Source organism: Malaclemys terrapin, chromosome 7 (genome assembly GCF_027887155.1).
Source record: "Malaclemys terrapin pileata isolate rMalTer1 chromosome 7, rMalTer1.hap1, whole genome shotgun sequence".
Taxonomy (NCBI): Eukaryota; Metazoa; Chordata; order Testudines; family Emydidae; genus Malaclemys; species Malaclemys terrapin.
In genome coordinates, this window is record NC_071511.1 from 128,527,573 (window position 1) to 128,545,762 (window position 18,190).

The window sequence follows — 18,190 nt, forward strand, 5'->3', positions numbered from 1 at the left end:
TCAGTCCTTCCTCTTGTTTACCTGTGGAGACACCTGTGAAGACATTGTTAGTATTGGCAGGCGCTGGTTCAAACAGTTTTAACTGATTTTGGTGCCTCCAAAACGTTCCCATCTTTCTCTCAACCTTTGCACATGTATTAGTAGTCAAAAGGACCTGCATGGGGCCTTGCCACCATGGTTTCAGGATTCCTTTAACCTTTGGATAAATACGGCACATTTCCAAATCCTCAACTTTAAATGCAGGTTTGTTCAGACTGCTATCATCATCCAGCTGGATTTGATTTTCTTTTACTTGGTTGTATAGGTCTTTTAATTCACTGTCCAATACCTTAAGGTAGTTCTGCAACCTGTCTGCGAAGGGCCCTGACCCTCCTGCAGGCAGGACTCATCACTAGGCATTCTCATTGCTCTTCCTGTCATTAGTTCAAAGGGTGTTAGCTGAGTCAGCCTGTTTGGGCTGCCTCTGATTCGATAGAGAACAGCAGACAGCATGTGTGCCCATCCATCTCCTGTGTCCGAACTGCCTTTGTTAAGGCTGCTTTCATTGTTCTATTCATCCTTTCCACCATCCCTGAGCTTTCAGGGTGGTACGGTATATGGAACCTTTGCTTTATTCCTAATGCCTTACATGCCTCTTTCATTACACGCCCCATAAAGTGAGTTCCTTGGTCCGAGTCTATTGACAGCGGCAGACCCTACCTGGGTATTATCTCCTTTGCTAGGATTCGAGTCACTGTTGTGGCAGTACAGTTTTTGGTGGGGAATGCCTCTATGCATCGAGTGAAAGTGTCAGTAATTACCAGAATGTACGTATACCCCCCGCTTTGTGGCAAAGACCCAGTAAAATCAATTTGCAGATTCTGCCACAGTCCCTCTGGCCGCAGTTGGTGGTTCAGGGGTACTTTCTACCTTCTACCCACGTTCACTTGTGCACATGTTACACATCTTTTGAGACATTGTAAGGCATCTTTTTTTCATGGCTGGCCACCTCCAGTGCTCCAGGGCAGCCCTCATTTGTCTCCATCCCAGATGGGCTGGGGAGTGGATGGCATGGAGCAGCAGAGCCTGTATGCACTCAGGAGTTACCAGCTCCTCTCCCCCTGGCCCGCACCAGAGGTGATTTCTGTACACACAGCCTTGTTCTTCTAATTTACTTTTCTCTTCTGGGCTTATGGTTGCATGTACCTTTTTCAAATCCACTTCCTCCTCGGACACTGCAGCTGCACAAACCCTGACAGGGTTTGCCTATGCAGCCTCTTTAGCGCATTAATCTGCCCAGTAGTTTCCTTTTTGTTCCTTACTTGAGATTTTATGATGTGCTTTTATTTTTACTACTGCCAGTTCTGATGGTAGTTTGACAGCTTCCGTTAGTCTTTGAACTGCATCCATATTATTAATGGGCTTGCCGGTTGTTGTTACAAAAACCCCTGTGTGACCACATGTCCATGTAGTCATGCACTACTCCGAATGCGTATCTGCTGTCTGTGTATACTGTGAACCTTTTGCCCTCTCCCACTCTTAAAGCTTCAGTGAGGGCTGTCAGCTCTGCTTCTTGAGCTGATTTTGAACCATCCAGCTGACCTGACACTATTACTGTTCCATCACTGATTACCACTGCCCATCCTGTATATGGCACTCCATTTTCATACTTCCTTGACCCATCTACATACAAAATTATGTCTGGATTCTCTAGTGGCTCTTCCTTAACTCTTCCCAACACTTCCTCTCCCTTAGCTATGAGACATTCGTGTACCTCTCCATCTATGTTCAGGTATTCAGCTACATTTATTCCTTTGTCCCTAACTATGGAGAAATTAGGGTTTTGCATGCATAGGGTTGATTCCCACTGACTCCTGCGGGCATCTGTTACGGATTTTAGCCGCCCGGTATTAAGGAGGTCAATGAGTGTGTGGGAGGTATGTAATACCAGCATACCTGTGAGGGTATACCGGTAGCCCTTGTGATACAGGGGGTCATAAGGCAGACATGTCTTACTGTGATTACAGTAAAGGTGGAACAGCTTTCCCATATCGGGTAAGCACAAGCTAGGGGTGGAGGCTAGAGCTTGCTTTATTTTTATTAATGCCTCCTCTTGTTTTGTGCCCCATATTACTGACTCATTTGCAGGTTTTCCCCACTCTGGTAAGGTTTTGAATCTGTTCCACTATCTCTGAGTACTCTGGTATATATGTCCTACAATAATTAAGGAGTCCCAGCACTTTCTGGACTTCCTTAACTGTCCGTGGTCTTTTTAACCCTCGAATTGCCTGCTTTCTGTCTATTGTGAGTGCCTTTACTCCCTGCGCTATCTCACGCCCTAAATACAGGACCTTTGGCTGTTGTGACTGAGCTTTCTTCGCGCTTAATTTAAATCCAGCCTCAGGAAGATATATAAACAGTCTGTTTAGGGTTTTTAAGTGGTCCCTCTCATTTGACCTGGCGATTAGCAAGTCATTGACATACTGCAATATCATCGAATCCCCCTCCAAAGTCACTCGTGCTACTGTTTCTGCCATTGCCCTATGGAAGATGGAGGGAGAGTTATGGAACCCCTGAGGAACTCAGGTCCAAGTGTACTGCTGGTCCCCACTGTAATGCAAATTTCTCCTGACTCTCTTTTGCAAGGGGAATACTCCAAAATCTATTTGCTACATCCAGGACTGAAAACACTGAGTGTCCTGGTTTTAGCAAATGGATTTTGGAGTATTCCCCTTGCAAAAGAGAGTCAGGAGAAATTTGCATTTACAATAACCATAACACTTTACATGTTTATACAATGAGGGCAAAGTTAATGTTACTGTGAGAACCATAACTTTCATTTCTGCGCTTCTGAATGTTTGAAATTGTGACCCTACTATTACTTGAATATGACATTTTGTGTACAAATTATTAAAATGCTGTCTATTTATATTTCAGAATGTGCTAGGCACTGCACTATGCAGACAGTCTTTCACATTCCCTACCCCAAAGAAGGTTACAATCTAAAGACGAAGTGGAGATGCAGGGTGAGAGGGAAGGAATACAATATTTGAAAGATCAGCAATGACTTGGTTACAGTGTATAAGTACAGTACCTACATTGAGAGAAAATACTGGGTACTAAAGGCCACATGAAACTAGTGAAGAAAGGCACAATAAGAAACAATGGTTGAAAGTTAAAGTTAGAAAAATTGAAATTAGAAATAAGGGACAGATATTTATTGGTGAGAGTGACTAGCTGTTGGAACAAATTACCAAGGGCAGTGGTGGATTCTCCATATCTTGGTGTCATCAGATAGACACTGACTGCCTTTCTGGAAGATATGCTGTAGTTCAGCAATTTACTGGGCTGAATACAGGGGTAACTGGGTGAAATTCTGTGGCCTGTGTTTTATGAAAGGTCAGATTAGAGGCTCTAATGCTACCTTCTGGCCTTTAATCTCTGAAAAATAAAATCAAAGTGGTGATGGTGGTGCAAGGCACATCTAGTTGTATGTTTCTTTTTTATAGGGTAATTTATATCTAATAGACTCATAGACTCATAGACTCATAGACATTAAGGTCAGAAGGGACCATTATGATCATCTGGTCTGACCCCCTGCATGCTGCAGGCCGCAAGACCCTTCCCTGTACTCTACCGTTGAAGTCCCCAGTCCTGTGTTTTAGTGACTTCAATCGGCTGAGACCCTCCTGCTAGTGATCCCTGCCCCATGCTGCGGAGGAAGGCGAAAAACCTCCAGAGGCTCAGCCAATCTACCCTGGAGGAAAATTCCTTCCCGACCCCAAATATGGCGATCAGTAATACCCCGAGCATATAGGCAAGAGTCTCTAGCCTGACCCTTGTTGGCCATTATGTTGTTCATGTACCATTGCTTGGTTTTCCTTGGCTACTATGTTTTATCATTAAACCATTCCCTCCATAAACTTATCCAACTTAATCTTAAAACCAGACAGGTCCGTCGCCCCCACCGTTTCCCTCGGAAGGCCGTTCCAATATTTCACCCCTCTGACGGTCAGAAACCTTCGTCTAATTTCTAGCCTAAACTTCCCCCCGGCCAGTTTGTATCCATTCGTTCTCGTGTCCACATTAGTACTAAACTGGAATAATTCCTCTCCCTCCCTTGTATTAACCCCTCTGATATATTTAAAGATAGCAATCATATCCCCCCTCAGCCTTCGCTTTGTCAGACTAAACAACCCAAGCTCCTCTAATCTCTTTTCATACGACAGGTTTTCCATTCCTCTGATCATCTTAGTCGCCCTTCTCTGCACCCGTTCCAGTTTGAGTTCATCTTTTTTAAACATTGGAGACCAGAACTGCACACAGTACTCCAAATGAGGTCTCACCAGCGCCTTATACAACGGAAGCAGGACCTCCCTATCTCTACTAGATATACCTCGCCTAATACATCCCAAGACCGCATTGGCTTTTTTCACCGCCACGTCACATTGCCGACTCATAGTCATCCTGCGGTCCACAAGGACCCCTAGGTCCTTCTCCTCTTCCGTTACTTCTAACCAATGCGTCCCCATCTTGTAACTAAAATTGTTATTATTCGTCCCCAAGTGCATAACCTTACACTTTTTACTATTAAATTTCATCCTATTTCTAATACTCCAATTCACAAGCTCATTCAAGTCTCCCTGCAGAGTATCCCTATCCTCCTCCGAGTTTGCAACTCCTCCCACCTTCGTATCATCCGCAAACTTTATCAGCCCACTCTTGCAATCTGTCCCGAGGTCAGTTATAAATAGATTAAATAAGATGGGTCCCAAAACCGAACCTTGAGGCACTCCACTAGTAACCTCCCTCCAACCCGACAATTCACCCTTTAATACGACCCGCTGCATTCTCCCCATTAACCAATTCCCTATCCACCTCTGGATTTTCATATCGATCCCCATGTTTTTCATTTTAACCAATAGTTCCTCATGGGGTACTGTATCAAACGCTTTACTGAAATCCAGGTAAATTAGGTCCACCGCATTTCCCTTATCTAATAAGTCCGTTACTTTCTCAAAGAAGGAGATCAGATTCGTTTGGCACGATCTGCCCTTCGTAAAACCATGCTGTAATTTATCGCATTTGCCATTAACTTCAAGGTCCTCAACTAGTTTCTCTTTCAGAATCTTCTCCAGCACCTTGCACACTACTGATGTTAAACTAACAGGCCTATAGTTACCCGGGTCACTTTTTTTCCCTTTCTTGAAAATAGGAACCACATTGGCTATTCTCCAGTCTAACGGGACTACCCCCGAGTTTACAGATTCATTAAATATAGTCGCTAATGGGCCTGCTATTTCCCGCGCCAATTCCTTCAATATTCTCGGATGAAGATCGTCCGGTCCACCCGACTTAGTCCCATTAAGGCGTTCTAGTTTTGTTTCTACCTCGGATGCGGTAATCCCCCATCCCGAATCCCCCTCTGTAACGGTGCTAGTATCCCTAATACCTTCATTGGCCTCATTAAACACCGATGCAAAATATTCATTGAGATATTGCGCCATGCCTAGATTATCTTTAATCTCCTCTCCGGCTATAGTCTTCAGCGGTCCCACTTCTTCTTTCTTTGCTTTCTTCCTATTTATAGGTCTATGATAACTTGTTTATTTTAGGCAACACACAGAAGATGATGTTCCCCACTCGGGGCAGTTGTTCATTGGCCACCACAGTCCAGAATGAGTAGAGCAAAGTGGCCATAGTGGATTTGAGAATCTTGCTTTAAGAACCTAATCCAGTGCAGTAGTATTGACACATGAACCTACACCATTAGTTGCCACCTAGTCAGTTCTCAGACTCATTCATGATGATCAGTCTCTGTTTGTAATCTTTGAGGTATCAAAGAATATTTTAATTCCTGTCTGAAGTAGGCACTTTCTCAGGTAGCAGTTTACTAAGTTAATTCTTTTCTAGGGGAGCATGGGTTAACTCTAATCCTTCACAATAATGCACTTTAGTCTCAAACACTTTTGAAAAGCTCAACACTTAACATCCCATGGAAGGTTAGGGAAAGTAGTCAATTCATTTAACAAACTCACACTTAAGTTTGTTTTCCTGAGGAAGATGGCCCACACAATTATCCAGTTCATCCCATACCTCATACCAAAGTTCTCATGTCACTTGACATATCCACCAGCACTTGGCCCCTTGCCAACAGTATTTTGAAAATTATGGACTTATTTCTGCAATATGTTACATTTTCAACCAAGGAACTGTGTGCACTTGGTGCCTAACAGTTCCCCAGTGAGAGAAGATAGTGAATCTTATGTCTGTATTAATAGATGTATTCTGGGTTCTAATCTCTTCTCTCCCTTTCTGACAGGTGTCTGCCTTGGCCATTGCCAGTGGAAATGGCTTATTACTTAAAGGAGGGAAAGAGGCAGCACATAGTAATCAAATCCTTCACCATCTAACACAAGAAGCACTTTCCATCCATGGGGTCAAGGATGCAGTGCAGCTGGTGAGTGCCTAGAAATGAATCTAGGATTTGTCACCACGTGTGTGCACTACACATACAGCACTTTCTGGGTGATACCATGCTCAAAGTCCTTCAAAGTCTATAATAGTGTCTTGGCTTGGTTATTCCAGGTGAACACCAGAGAGGAAGTAGAAGATCTTTGCCATTTGGATAAACTGATAGACCTGATCATTCCACGTGGCTCTTCTCAGCTGGTTAGGGATATCCAGAAAGCTGCTAAAGGAATCCCGGTTATGGGGCACAGTGAAGGGATCTGCCATGTATATGTGGATACAGAGGCCAGTGTAGAGAAGGTCACCAGAATAGGTAAGATGAGAGATGCCTTTTCATTCTGATGAGTTGGACTGAGTTTGATATGGAATGCATGATATGGTCAACAAAGCTGTATCTGCTCACGTGCTTTTCAACACTTTTCTAATGTGAAGTGGTATGTAACCAATTGTCCATTCTTCAATCCCAGTCAGAGATTCAAAGTGTGAATATCCTGCTGCCTGTAATGCTCTGGAAACGCTATTAATTCACCGGGACTTGCTGCGAACACCCTTGTTTGACCAGATCATCGACATGTTGAGAGTGGAACAGGTTAGTCAAACACAGCTCACTTAGTAAAGAGAATCACTTTTGGTTAGTAATTTGGCTTGGCAGACAGAGGGACTGTCTGAAAGCAGTGATGTGCAGCTCATCTCTCCAGTGGCTTATAATCAAATGATGGTATTACAGATGTCATCCTATCTGGAGATATGAGCATCGGGGCTCCTTGCTTCTCCCTGCCACCCAAGGTGCTGCATAGAGGTGACCCTGGAAGTAGTTTCTTCAGAACTCATGCTGCTGCTGAGCCTTAGGTGGTCCCTTGCGAATAACATAAATCCTATTCCTTCCCTTGGGCTGCATGTTCCCTTCTCTGCATCTCCTGGTATTAGGAGCAAGGGACCCTATTGGTCCTGACCATCTCCACATGCTGCTACTAGCCCACCAGGCCAGCACCCATTCTTTTGGTGTCTGATCCTTACCCATTTCTCCTATCACTCTCCTATTCCTTCCTCTTGCACCTGCTCCCCATTCATTTAACCCCCACCCCCATATGCCAGTATGTCTTTGCTCCTGCCCATCCTGCTCCTTTAGTGTCTCAGCAGAAGCAACAGAGCAAAGCTCATAAATGATTTCCTGAATTTGAAACTGGTACTGCAGTTCCAGCAGGTGTTACTAGAAAAGTCTGTGGACAAGGGCATTTTTAAAATGCTGTGGATTGCAGAGAAATGCAGGATTCTACACCCAAGTTAGACCTTGCGTGTTGGTGAACATTACATGATATGACATGTTATGCTTCTAGAATGTGCAGGCTGTGATTATTAATGCAAGAAATAAACAGTTAAAGAGAAGTTGAGCCATGTGTCCTGATAACAAATTCCAAAGTACGTATTAAGAAAACAATAAACAGAAAGCTGTCTAAATGTTAACTATGCCTGTCCTGGTAGTGCACAATAATGTGTCCGGTGTAGCTAATCAGTGACCAATGTTGGCAATTCTTCATATACTTATTAGAATTTTCTTTTAAGACAAGAAGGGACACTTCTGATTTAGGGCATGTCAACACTATAAACTTTTGTCAACTCAAGTTATAACGTCATACAGCTGCCACAGTTAATACATCGCTTGTGCATGTGCATATTTGGCTCCTTGTGTCAGTAGTTCACATACTCACCAGGACTGCTTGTATTGATGCAGAGTATGGTGCACCATGGATAGGTATCCCACTGCAACTTGCCATCCTTCAGCATGCTGTCTCTTGGGAAGTTTTGGCAATGCATGGTGGGGCTGAAACAAGTCGTGCAGGTGTGACTGGGATATGGAGTCTCCATCCCATACCTTATCTATATCCTATAATTTTTGCACTTTTTTTCAAAATTTCACAAACCCACATGGTCCTTCTTGCTGACTGCCATCTCTGACAGAAGCATAGAGCCTGCACAGCTCTGTACTATTATCATGAATGTTGCAAGCACAGGGTGCACGATGCTGTAGTGTTTGCAGAGCTGCAAGAAGAACTGACTGAGAGGAAAACATGATTCTTTGGAGGCTAGATTGCTGTGGGATATGGCAAGAACCAATTCAAGCTTGTTGGTGGCATTTAGGGAGCAGCTGCAATAGGTAGAGCACCACTTTTGGACCCGGGAAACAAGAACTGACTGGTGGGATAGCATTTTAATGCTTGTTTGGGATGACGAGCAATGACTGCAGAACTTTCAGATGTACGAGGCCACATTCCTGGATCTGTATGCGAAGCTAGCCCCAGACCTTCAGCTCAGGAACGCCAAAATAAGAGTGCACTGACAGTGACAGAAGCGTGGGCTGGCCACCCCTTCCCGGAGCTCCCATTGGCTGGGAACAGTGAATTGCCACCACTGGGAACTGCAGGCAGCCATGCCTTCAGATGGTCAATGTAAACAAACTGTCTTGCAGCCCCCTGTCGGGCTGCAGGTTGCCCACCACTGCTGTAGTGCACTCTACCTGGCCCTGCTCTTTTGTGGCCTGGTAAGAATCGTGTGGTGATTGGTGTACATGTAGGGATATTACATTCAGTGCACCTATTAATTGTCCTGTGAGTTGTGTGACACTGTGCAGTAACAGGTGTGACAAAGCTGTTTTTTCCCCTTGTCATGTATAACATGAGCCTTAATGTTTTGCATGAATACTCAGTTTCCCTGTGTATTACACCAATGCCTAGGTGGTGGTGGGGATAAGGGGGGGGGGTGACTTTTTGCTGAGACCCTCGGGAGTAGGTGAGGCTGCTCCAGCTGCATGCACATAGACAATGGCCGATCCCCTTCGTAACCTGAGAACCAGAAGGGAGATGTGATCAGGTGACATTTTACCCAGGAAGCAAGATAAAGACCAGAGGAGGGTATTAGAGGTCAGGCCACTGGAAGCGGGGCAGTCTCTCTTTTGAGACACGATGGGGAGGGTCAGGACCCCAAGGCTCTGGGGTTTCCTCCCCGCAAGATGGACTTTGCTGAATGGTCCTGCTTTCTGTGCTAAGAAGCTCTGTTCTATGCTATGTTCCTGTCAACTAATAAACCCTTCTGTTTTACAATGCTGGCTGAGAGTCACTGCTGACTGCAAAGCTGGGGTGCAGGGCCCCTCTGGCTTCCCCAGGTGTACCATCCAGGGGGACCCATTGCGGGAAGTGCAGTGAGAACAGGGGTGCTGAATGCTCAGAGATCAGACCCAGCAAGGCTATTGCCAAAAAGGCTTCATGCCCTGGCAACAGTGGAACTTGGAGGGGAGGCACGCTACACCAGAGTTTTGTCTGGCTTCATACAGAGCAGTTCCAGAGCACCGGGCTTGTGACTCCGTGACAACTGGCAATAGGTCACTTTCAGAACTGCTGAGCATTCGGCAGCATATGTTGTGAACTAAGAAAGATGAACTATGTTCCAAATAATAGAATTTTATTCTGTAGCAAAATCAGTGAAAAAACCCTATCATGCGATTTTAAATCAAATACAATAAAAATGTAAATCTTAAATTCAGAAGACAGAACTTAGGAAGGGGAAAGAAAACTTATGTCCATTTCAGCTACGTATACACTGACCTGTGGAAGCCACGATTGATGTATGTGATGCTGTAATTGTCTTTAATGTGTCCCAGAATGGAGCGGTGGGGGTAGTGCAGTGAACCCTGATGCCACGTGGTCCTGCTAGTGAAGGCAGGGGGCTGGACTCGATGAGCTTTCAGGGTCCCTTCCAGCTGTATGAGATAGGTATATCTCCATATATTATAAGTTGGGGTGGGGGAGTATAGGGAGGTTCTGATATTGATTTCTCAATGGGCTGCAAAGGGAGGCAAGTCCAGGACGCCTGAATCTGCAGGTCCACCAGAGTCTGCAGCATCTGTGTTTACTGCCTGAGAAGCCCCGTTATGTCCCGATGCATCTCTCTCTCCTTTTTCTGCTAGGACTCCTGGGCTTTTCTCCTCTCCACTCATTCCTTCTCCAAGACTGTCTGCAGTGTTCATTCTCCAGATCCTGCGCTCATGGTCTGATGCAGCCCTGGTTTGCAGGATCTTATTTAACATGTCATCCTGAGTCGTCCTCTTTCTCCTCCTTATCTGGCTCAGGCATTCCATGGGTGTGGCGGGGGAGACCCTGAAGGCTGCAATTGCAGCAGCTGAAGATACATCTGTGCGTTTTACCATTGTCAGTGTATTCACTACAAAAAGCAAAATTTAAGATGCTGAACTCACTTCCCTTGCTCCCCTAACATTTTCAGCACTACAGTCTCACTTCTGTTTGGGTTGCTTGTGCACAGCATTGTCACAGCACCAGCCATGGTGAGTATGGCCCACTGGGGTTGGGGAAATGCAGAGGGAATTACTTGGTTGCATGGTTCTAGTAGCATAGGGCAATGGCACTGAGCACTGGCACCAATCTCCACAGACAATGGTGACTTCAGCTGATATCTCGCTCCTGAGGGTAACAGAGGCAGAGAGAGCACAGCTGCTGCTGGCATCCCAAAGCCACCTGGCACCGTATGCTGCTAGCCTGTGTACTGCAGTGATGTCTGCTGAAGTTATCAATGGGTGGCATGGGAAAGTGTTCTACTGCAGAGGAAGAAATAAGGCAGCCTTCCCTAGGAACCTTTGGCAGAGGATTGCAGAGTACCTCCATGAAAGTTTCATTGAGATCTCTCAGGAAGATTAAGGGGCATCCCTGTGTACATGAACAAACTGTTCCACATGGACACTCAACCTCACTCTAGAGGGCAATGAAAAGCAGATAGCAACCTCTCTTGGTTGTACCACTGCCTCTTGTAGCACAAGTAAATTAATGAAAAGACAAAAGATATGTCCTGCTACTTTGAGGCTGCCATCCCTGTAATTGAAAATTTATCTACATACTTACCTGAGTTTCCTTCCCCTTCACTGGGCTTGCCCATGCTCAAGTGGCTGGACTGTGATAAAGTCAAAAACATGTCCTGGCATGCTGCACAGCTGGATCCCTTAGTTGCTTGTCTTCCATACTCCTCCTTTTTCAAGTCCTCCTCCTTCATACTGTTCACTGCATTGGCCCATGTCTGGGGATGCTCAGAGGTATCCATGGTGCTGTGGATGGTGGAGTCTCCCTGAGTGTGGCATGCAGCTCTTTGTAAAAGCAGCAGGTCTGCAGTTTGGTACCAGATTAATTGATTGTTGGCCTCCCTGGCCTTCTGGTGTGCCTGGCACAGTTCCTTGGCTTTCACACAGCTCTGCTCCTGGGCCTTGTCCTGCATCCCTGAGCAATCTTCTTGTAGCTATGAAAGTTTCTACAGCAGGTTCAGAGCTGTGCCTGCACAGCCTCGTCTCCCCCACAAGCCCAGGAGATCCAGTATATCCTGTCTACTCCAAGCTGAACAGCTCCACTCAACAATGGAAAGCTGCTAGTTGTGCTTACCAAGCTGGGCAATGAGGAAAAGGAATTTAAAAAATTTGCAGGGCTTTAACGGGGTCTCCATGACCCCTGAGCAGTGGAGTTCACAATGGTGACCAGAGCAATTGGTGTAGGGCATTGTGGGACAGCTACTGGAGGACAGATAGGGTTGACATAAGTAATGCAGTGTCTACATTCGCACTGCATTGACATAAGTATGTCGACCGAAGCTCTGCGATGCTCAAGGAGGTGGTGTAATGGGGCACTTACATCGGTGGGAGACAAATTAAAGTATAGACTCAGCTGCACAACTACGTCGACAGAAGTTGCATGGCATCTACATAACTTTGTAATGTAGACCAAGTCATAGAATTTCAACCAATAATTAACGTATTAAGCCTGAGTTCTCCAATTTTTCAACATCCCTTTTTGAAATGTGGACACCAGAATTGGGCATAGTACCCCCAGTGGTGATTTCACCAATCCTATATTAGATGTAATGCTGCCTCCCTATTCCTGTTTGTTATTCCTCTATTTATACATCAAAGGATTGTTTTAGCCCTTTTTAGCTACAGCACCATACTGAGAGATGATGTTCGGTTGGCTATCCATCATGACTCAGACTATGTCCTGTAACTAGTTCCCTGAGCCATCAAGTTCCCTGAAATTGCTCCTACAGCTAATGACGTAAAACTCCATTCAGGAGTCCAGATAAGCTAAAAACTTTATGCTGCAGTTGGCTTACTGCTTCCAGTAAGAATCTGATTGAGAAGTGGCCATTCTGCTTGGAAGACACTTAACAAAAGATCAGTACTATCAGATCCTCTGTTCTTGCAGGTGAAGATTCATGCTGGTCCCAAGTTTGCCTCGTATTTGACTTTCAGCCCTTCAGAAGTAAAATCTCTCCGCACAGAATATGGGGATCTAGAGTGTTGCATTGAGGTGGTGGACAGTGTCCAGGAGGCAATTGATCATATCCACAAGTACGGAAGTTCACACACAGATGTTATCATCACAGAGAATGGTTAGTGACCTGAATGGCTCTATTCAATCTTCAGTCTAATTTTCAGACACCTGGTGCGTGAAATACTTTTACCTGTCCTGCAATAGTAGCTCTCCCTACAAGGGGTGGGGAACTTTGTAGTTTATTTCCTCCTCCTCCTAGTCCCTCATTCTCCTGTTTGCAGATCTTTGTGTTTGATGTCTGTGCTGTGGAGGGACATGTGAGCATTGTTCTGGTCATGGCTGCTCAGTTAACAACATCTCACATTGCATCACATCTGTTCAGGTTTTCATAATGCACCCATTATTTCATATGAGTGCCTTGTTCCATCTGTGTCTGTTCAGATTTTTCTCTTTCCCTCAGAAAAAACAGCAGAGTTCTTTCTCCAGCATGTGGATAGTGCCTGTGTGTTCTGGAATGCCAGCACCCGATTCTCTGATGGATATCGGTTTGGACTTGGTAAGGGGTTGAGTGGAATTATTTTGTGCTGCTTGCAGCTGGGGATCTGAATTTGGGATTTTCACTCTTTTTCCCTAAGTATGATAGAGGATGTCTGCCTGAATCCTGGAGGATGGGATTGTCCCTTCTCTGATCACAGTGCTGCCTACCTGCCAATGAAAAGGGTTTTACAGAAGGTACTATAGTAAAAGTAGAAACTTAGACCTTTCACCCAATAGGACTAGGAGACAGTCTGTATGGTGGATGGAATTAACTGGGGCAGGATCAAAAAGTATACTATGCCATCCAGATTAACTGAAGAACAAAGATGTAATGTTGCTAAATTTACAGTAGCATTTAGATTCCCCGCAAACAAAATTGATGCTCCATTGACGCTGAGCACAGGACATACACATAGCACACACACCCTGGCTTAACCAAGATCTTCAATAATCTAAAAAAAAAAAAACCCCTACAAAAAGTGGAAACTCGGTCAAATTACAAAGGATGACTTTAAACAAATAACACAAGTATGTAGGGTCAAAATTAGAAAGGCCAAGGCACAAAACAAGATCAAACTAGCTAGAGACGTAAAGGGTAATAAGAAAACATTATACATTAGAAGCAAGAGGAAGACCAAGGACAGGGTAGGCCTCTTACTCAATGGGGGGGGGGGGGGGGAATAATAACTGAAAATGTGGAAATGGCCGAGATGATTAATGACTTTGTTTCGGTTTTCACCAAGAAGGTTGGTGGTGATTGGACATCTAACATAGTGAATACCAGTGAAAATGAGGTAGGATCTGAAGAGCCTAAATTGGGAAAGAACAAGTTAAAAATTACTTGGACAAATTTAGATGTCTTCAAGTCACCAGGGCCTGATGAAATGCATCCTAGAATACTCAAGGAGCTGACTGAGGAGATATCTGAGGCATTAGCGATTTTATCTTTGAAAGTCATAGAAGGCGGGAGAGATTCCAGAAGACTGGAAAAGGGCAAATATAGTGCCAATCTGTAAGAAGGGTAATAAGGACAACCCAGGAAATTAGACCAGTCAGCTTAACTTCTGTATCCGGAAAGATAATGGAGCAAATAATTAATCAACCAGTTTGTAAACAATCTAGAAGATAATAAGGTGATAAGTAACAGTCAGCATGGATTTGTCAAAAATAAATCGTGTCAAACCAGCCTGATAGCTTTCTTTGACAGGGTAACAAGCCTTGTGGATAGGGGGGAAGCAGTAGCTGTGGCATATCTTGACTTTAGTAAAGCTTTCGATACTGTCTATAACTTCAATGTTCAGTGCATCATGAGCCTTCCGAAGACATGGGACATGACAAACTTTGCATTGGATACCACACAATCATATAAGGTTGAACATGGGGGTGCAGGGTGTTCACCTGAGATAGTGTGTCAGACCATCATTGGAGACTTTTAAGAGCAGGTTAGACAAACACCTGTCAGGAATGGTCTAGATAATACTTAGTCCTGCCATGAGTGCAGGGGACTGGACTAGATGACCTCTTGAGGTCCCTTCCAGTTCTATGATTCAAGAGAGAACATGTCCTAAAATCACAATTTTTTTGCATTCTTCTTCGTTTCAGTTCCAAGATGGTTTCACTGGCCACTTTCTCAAGGATTGCTAGGATCAGTTGATTTCAAATCTGAATGATTTTTCATGATTTGTCATACTCCATTTATATGGAAATTGGAATCAATTAAAATGCACAAAAAACGCATTTTAAAATTGGTTTATTTAATAAAGCAACCTTAAATGTGCTGAATCAGATGAAAAAATGATCAAAACATGTTTCGTATTTAAAACTAACTCATTTATTAAAGCAAGTATTATCTGTAGTTAGTGATTAGAACTGATTGTTTCTAGTCACCAAGTCATTGAAAATTTTAGAAATAGTCAATCTCATCTTCTCAGAACTCATTCTTTATTCATAGATTGGAAGAAGAAAACAAGGTTTCTTGCTTTTTCAACTCCCAATTAGTTTTTCAACTTTGAAATAAGTAGCCATGACACAGTAAAATAACTGAAATATAGAAAATATTCTTTCTGCATCTGCAGAAGAGGCTGCTGCTGTCAAAAGCTGGTTTAGCACTGCAACAAACTCTGGCACCAGGTACTTAGCCAATGACTTCCACTAGTTCAGTGGTTTGACTTTCTTTAAAACTTCTGCAGCCAGCATGTACTGCTTGAATATTATCTTAATTTAACTTAAATTATTTTACTAGATTATAGTACATTTTTGCTTACCACAGGTTGTCATAATTTTAAATTTAATTTTAAATACTTTTAAAAAATAAACCTATTTAAATCAAATTCTTATTTTTAAAACAGTTTTTATCCATCCTGTTGGTAGAACTAGAAATGAATAAATGTCTTACCATCCCAACATACTTCAGCAGGCAGTGCTACTGGCTACTAAAATGTCAGAACTGAAGTGAGGGGGAGAGAGAAGGCAGTGCTGTAGAGGAACTGCATGACTGCTCTTGTGCTTAAAGAAGCAGCAGCACCAGCCTCCTCTCCCCAGGCTTCTGGGACTTGCAGAGAAAGAGTGGAGGAAGCACTCTTGTTTGGAGCACAACTGCAGGAGATTGCCTCTGTAGCTGCTCTGACTCTGAGAACTGGAACACTGCCTGGCCACAGCTGCTGCTTCATGGTATAAATATCATTGCTTCATGTCCTGGCAGACCCTGCCCTAGAGCATGAAGGGAAGAGACACTAAAACACAAACTCAGTCTCAGTTTTAGGAAGTTAGGATTTTTCTTTTCTTTTGTTTTTTAATTAAGATGCCAGATTGGGATCTATTTATGGACTCAACATTTTTTGAAAAATGAAATGTGACAAGAGCCATAGGAACAATGTTAAAGAAAAGATACTTTTGTGATGGTGATGGCAGGAAGAAGAATAAAAATACACATGTCTGCAGCGTAATACTACTTTAATTTCTAAAATATAAATCAAACAATACTGCTCTGGACCCTGCAAAAATGGAATGGGAAAGACAAGCTAATGGCTTTTCTCTTTCCCTCTTACAAGAAAGTAAATTACAGAACTGAAGGCAGAAAATGCTCCCACCAAAGAGCTAACTGTGCACAAAACTCCCTTTTATCATTTTGTGTCTAAACCTCCCTCTTGGTTGCAGGTGCAGAGGTTGGAATCAGTACTTCTCGTATCCATGCCCGTGGGCCAGTGGGAATTGAGGGGCTATTAACTACAAAGTGGCTGCTGAAAGGGGAGAATCATGTTGTTTCTGACTTCTCGGAGCATGGGAGTATGAAATTTCTTCATGAGACCCTTCCTCTCCCTCAGAGAAACACCAACTGAGAGCATCTGAGGAGAGCACATGAGTGTGAAATGTTTACTGAGGATGTTCAGGCTTCAGAGCTCTCTCTGTGGAAGATATTGTACTTCACCTTTGGACACATTGTCTCCACACTTTGGCTCCTCCAGGTTTTTCTTGGTCACTGCAGTAAAATTAAGACAAACTGATCATATCTGTGCCTGAGAGTTCTTGCTCCCGCTCACTGTTTCCTTGTGTAGCAACAAATGCAGCTGTTGCAGATAGGGTACCCTGATACCACAGTCCTGCTCTCTCAAACCGTAGAACGGACTCAAAGCCTCTCCTCTGCCTTCTTTCCTTTCCTTGCTCTGTGTGGTACAGTATGTGTGTGCTTGGTTTTAGGGGTTGGAGCCATTTGTTCTTCTTAATGCCTTCCCGTTGGTTTAAAACATCTCTTTCCTTTTCTGTAACTCTTCAATTCAGAGAGAAGATATGGCATTTCTGAACTTGTCTTTAAGACTTAGGATCTTGGCAGCTTTCGAAAATTCAGAAGTGCTGTAACAATTATTTTGTCTGTATTTAAATGTTAAATAACACAACTGAACGAATATTCCAAATGTATAGCAATGTTTTGACCAAGAGATCCTTTTTAATCTCTGATTTCTTTTAATTGCTGACTAATATAGATAGATTTCCTAGTTGTATATTAGGTCGATTTCATTACCCTTTTATGAATATTTGTAACAAATATTTTTGCTCTTGGATTTTATATGAAACGTAATCACCTCCAAAAAAGAATGGAAACAATATTTTAATGTCCTTGTTTTTCAAAATAAAGTTAATGCAAAATGGTTTTGGATCTTAATGTGTGGATTGCTTGATATAAAATTGTAATTCTCTTGGGCAAGTTCCCCTAATTAAGGATGCCAAATATATGGAGGCTGTTGGTCCCATGATTAAACTTTTCACTCATGTATTTTGCTAATATTTTCACACACAAAAAAAACCAGTATATTTAATACAGGGTAATTCTGCTGAGTGGTTAAGGGCTGATGTACTTCAATTCCAAACTGCAGATGCATCTGTTATTTTTAAATTTAGACTTCTTTTTAGGAACCTCATCTGTGACAAAGTGGGAATTTTTTGTAATATTTTTATGATTCCTATGTGTGCCTCGGTTTCCCCTATCTGCTGCATTGTTACCTAGTGGGTGAAAAGGAACTGTTTGCTCTTGGGGCAGGCTAAGACCAGCTGAGCGGCGAACAGCAGAGGCTAAGAGAGGGAGTTTGCCTGGGAGTTCGCTTGGGGAGAGCTCACTGAAGCTTTCATCTGCAGGTTTCTCTGAGTTTTCCTGCAACAGTTGAGGAAGCTCTTAAGAGGATGGTGATATGGAAGGTGAGCGATCAGCTGCTGTAACCTGCACAGGTTGTGCCATGTTTGTCTTTCTTCCACAGGACAGAAGCGACTTTGTCTGTACAAAGTGCAAGCTGGTCTCCATATTGGAAGAGAAGGTTCGAGGGCTGGAGAAACGAGTATCAACTCTGCGTTGCATAAGGGAAAATGAAGATTTCCTGGACAGACGTCAGGAGAGG

General features: G+C 43.5%; 1 protein-coding gene across 6 annotated transcripts in view; it reads left to right on the forward strand.

The window, feature by feature from the left end:
- ALDH18A1 (aldehyde dehydrogenase 18 family member A1) overlaps positions 1-17,451 on the forward strand; it is a 102,548-nt gene extending 85,097 nt beyond the window's left edge. For all 6 annotated transcript variants that reach the window (XM_054034593.1, XM_054034599.1, XM_054034597.1 and 3 more), the window contains 6 exons: positions 6,302-6,439; positions 6,568-6,763; positions 6,918-7,039; positions 12,699-12,885; positions 13,228-13,323; positions 16,461-17,451. In XM_054034593.1, coding sequence (XP_053890568.1) covers positions 6,302-6,439; positions 6,568-6,763; positions 6,918-7,039; positions 12,699-12,885; positions 13,228-13,323; positions 16,461-16,642 — 921 coding nt within the window. In that variant the 3' untranslated portion in view covers positions 16,643-17,451. The remainder of the gene's footprint in view (positions 1-6,301; positions 6,440-6,567; positions 6,764-6,917; positions 7,040-12,698; positions 12,886-13,227; positions 13,324-16,460) is intronic.
- The last annotated feature ends 739 nt before the right edge of the window (positions 17,452-18,190 follow it).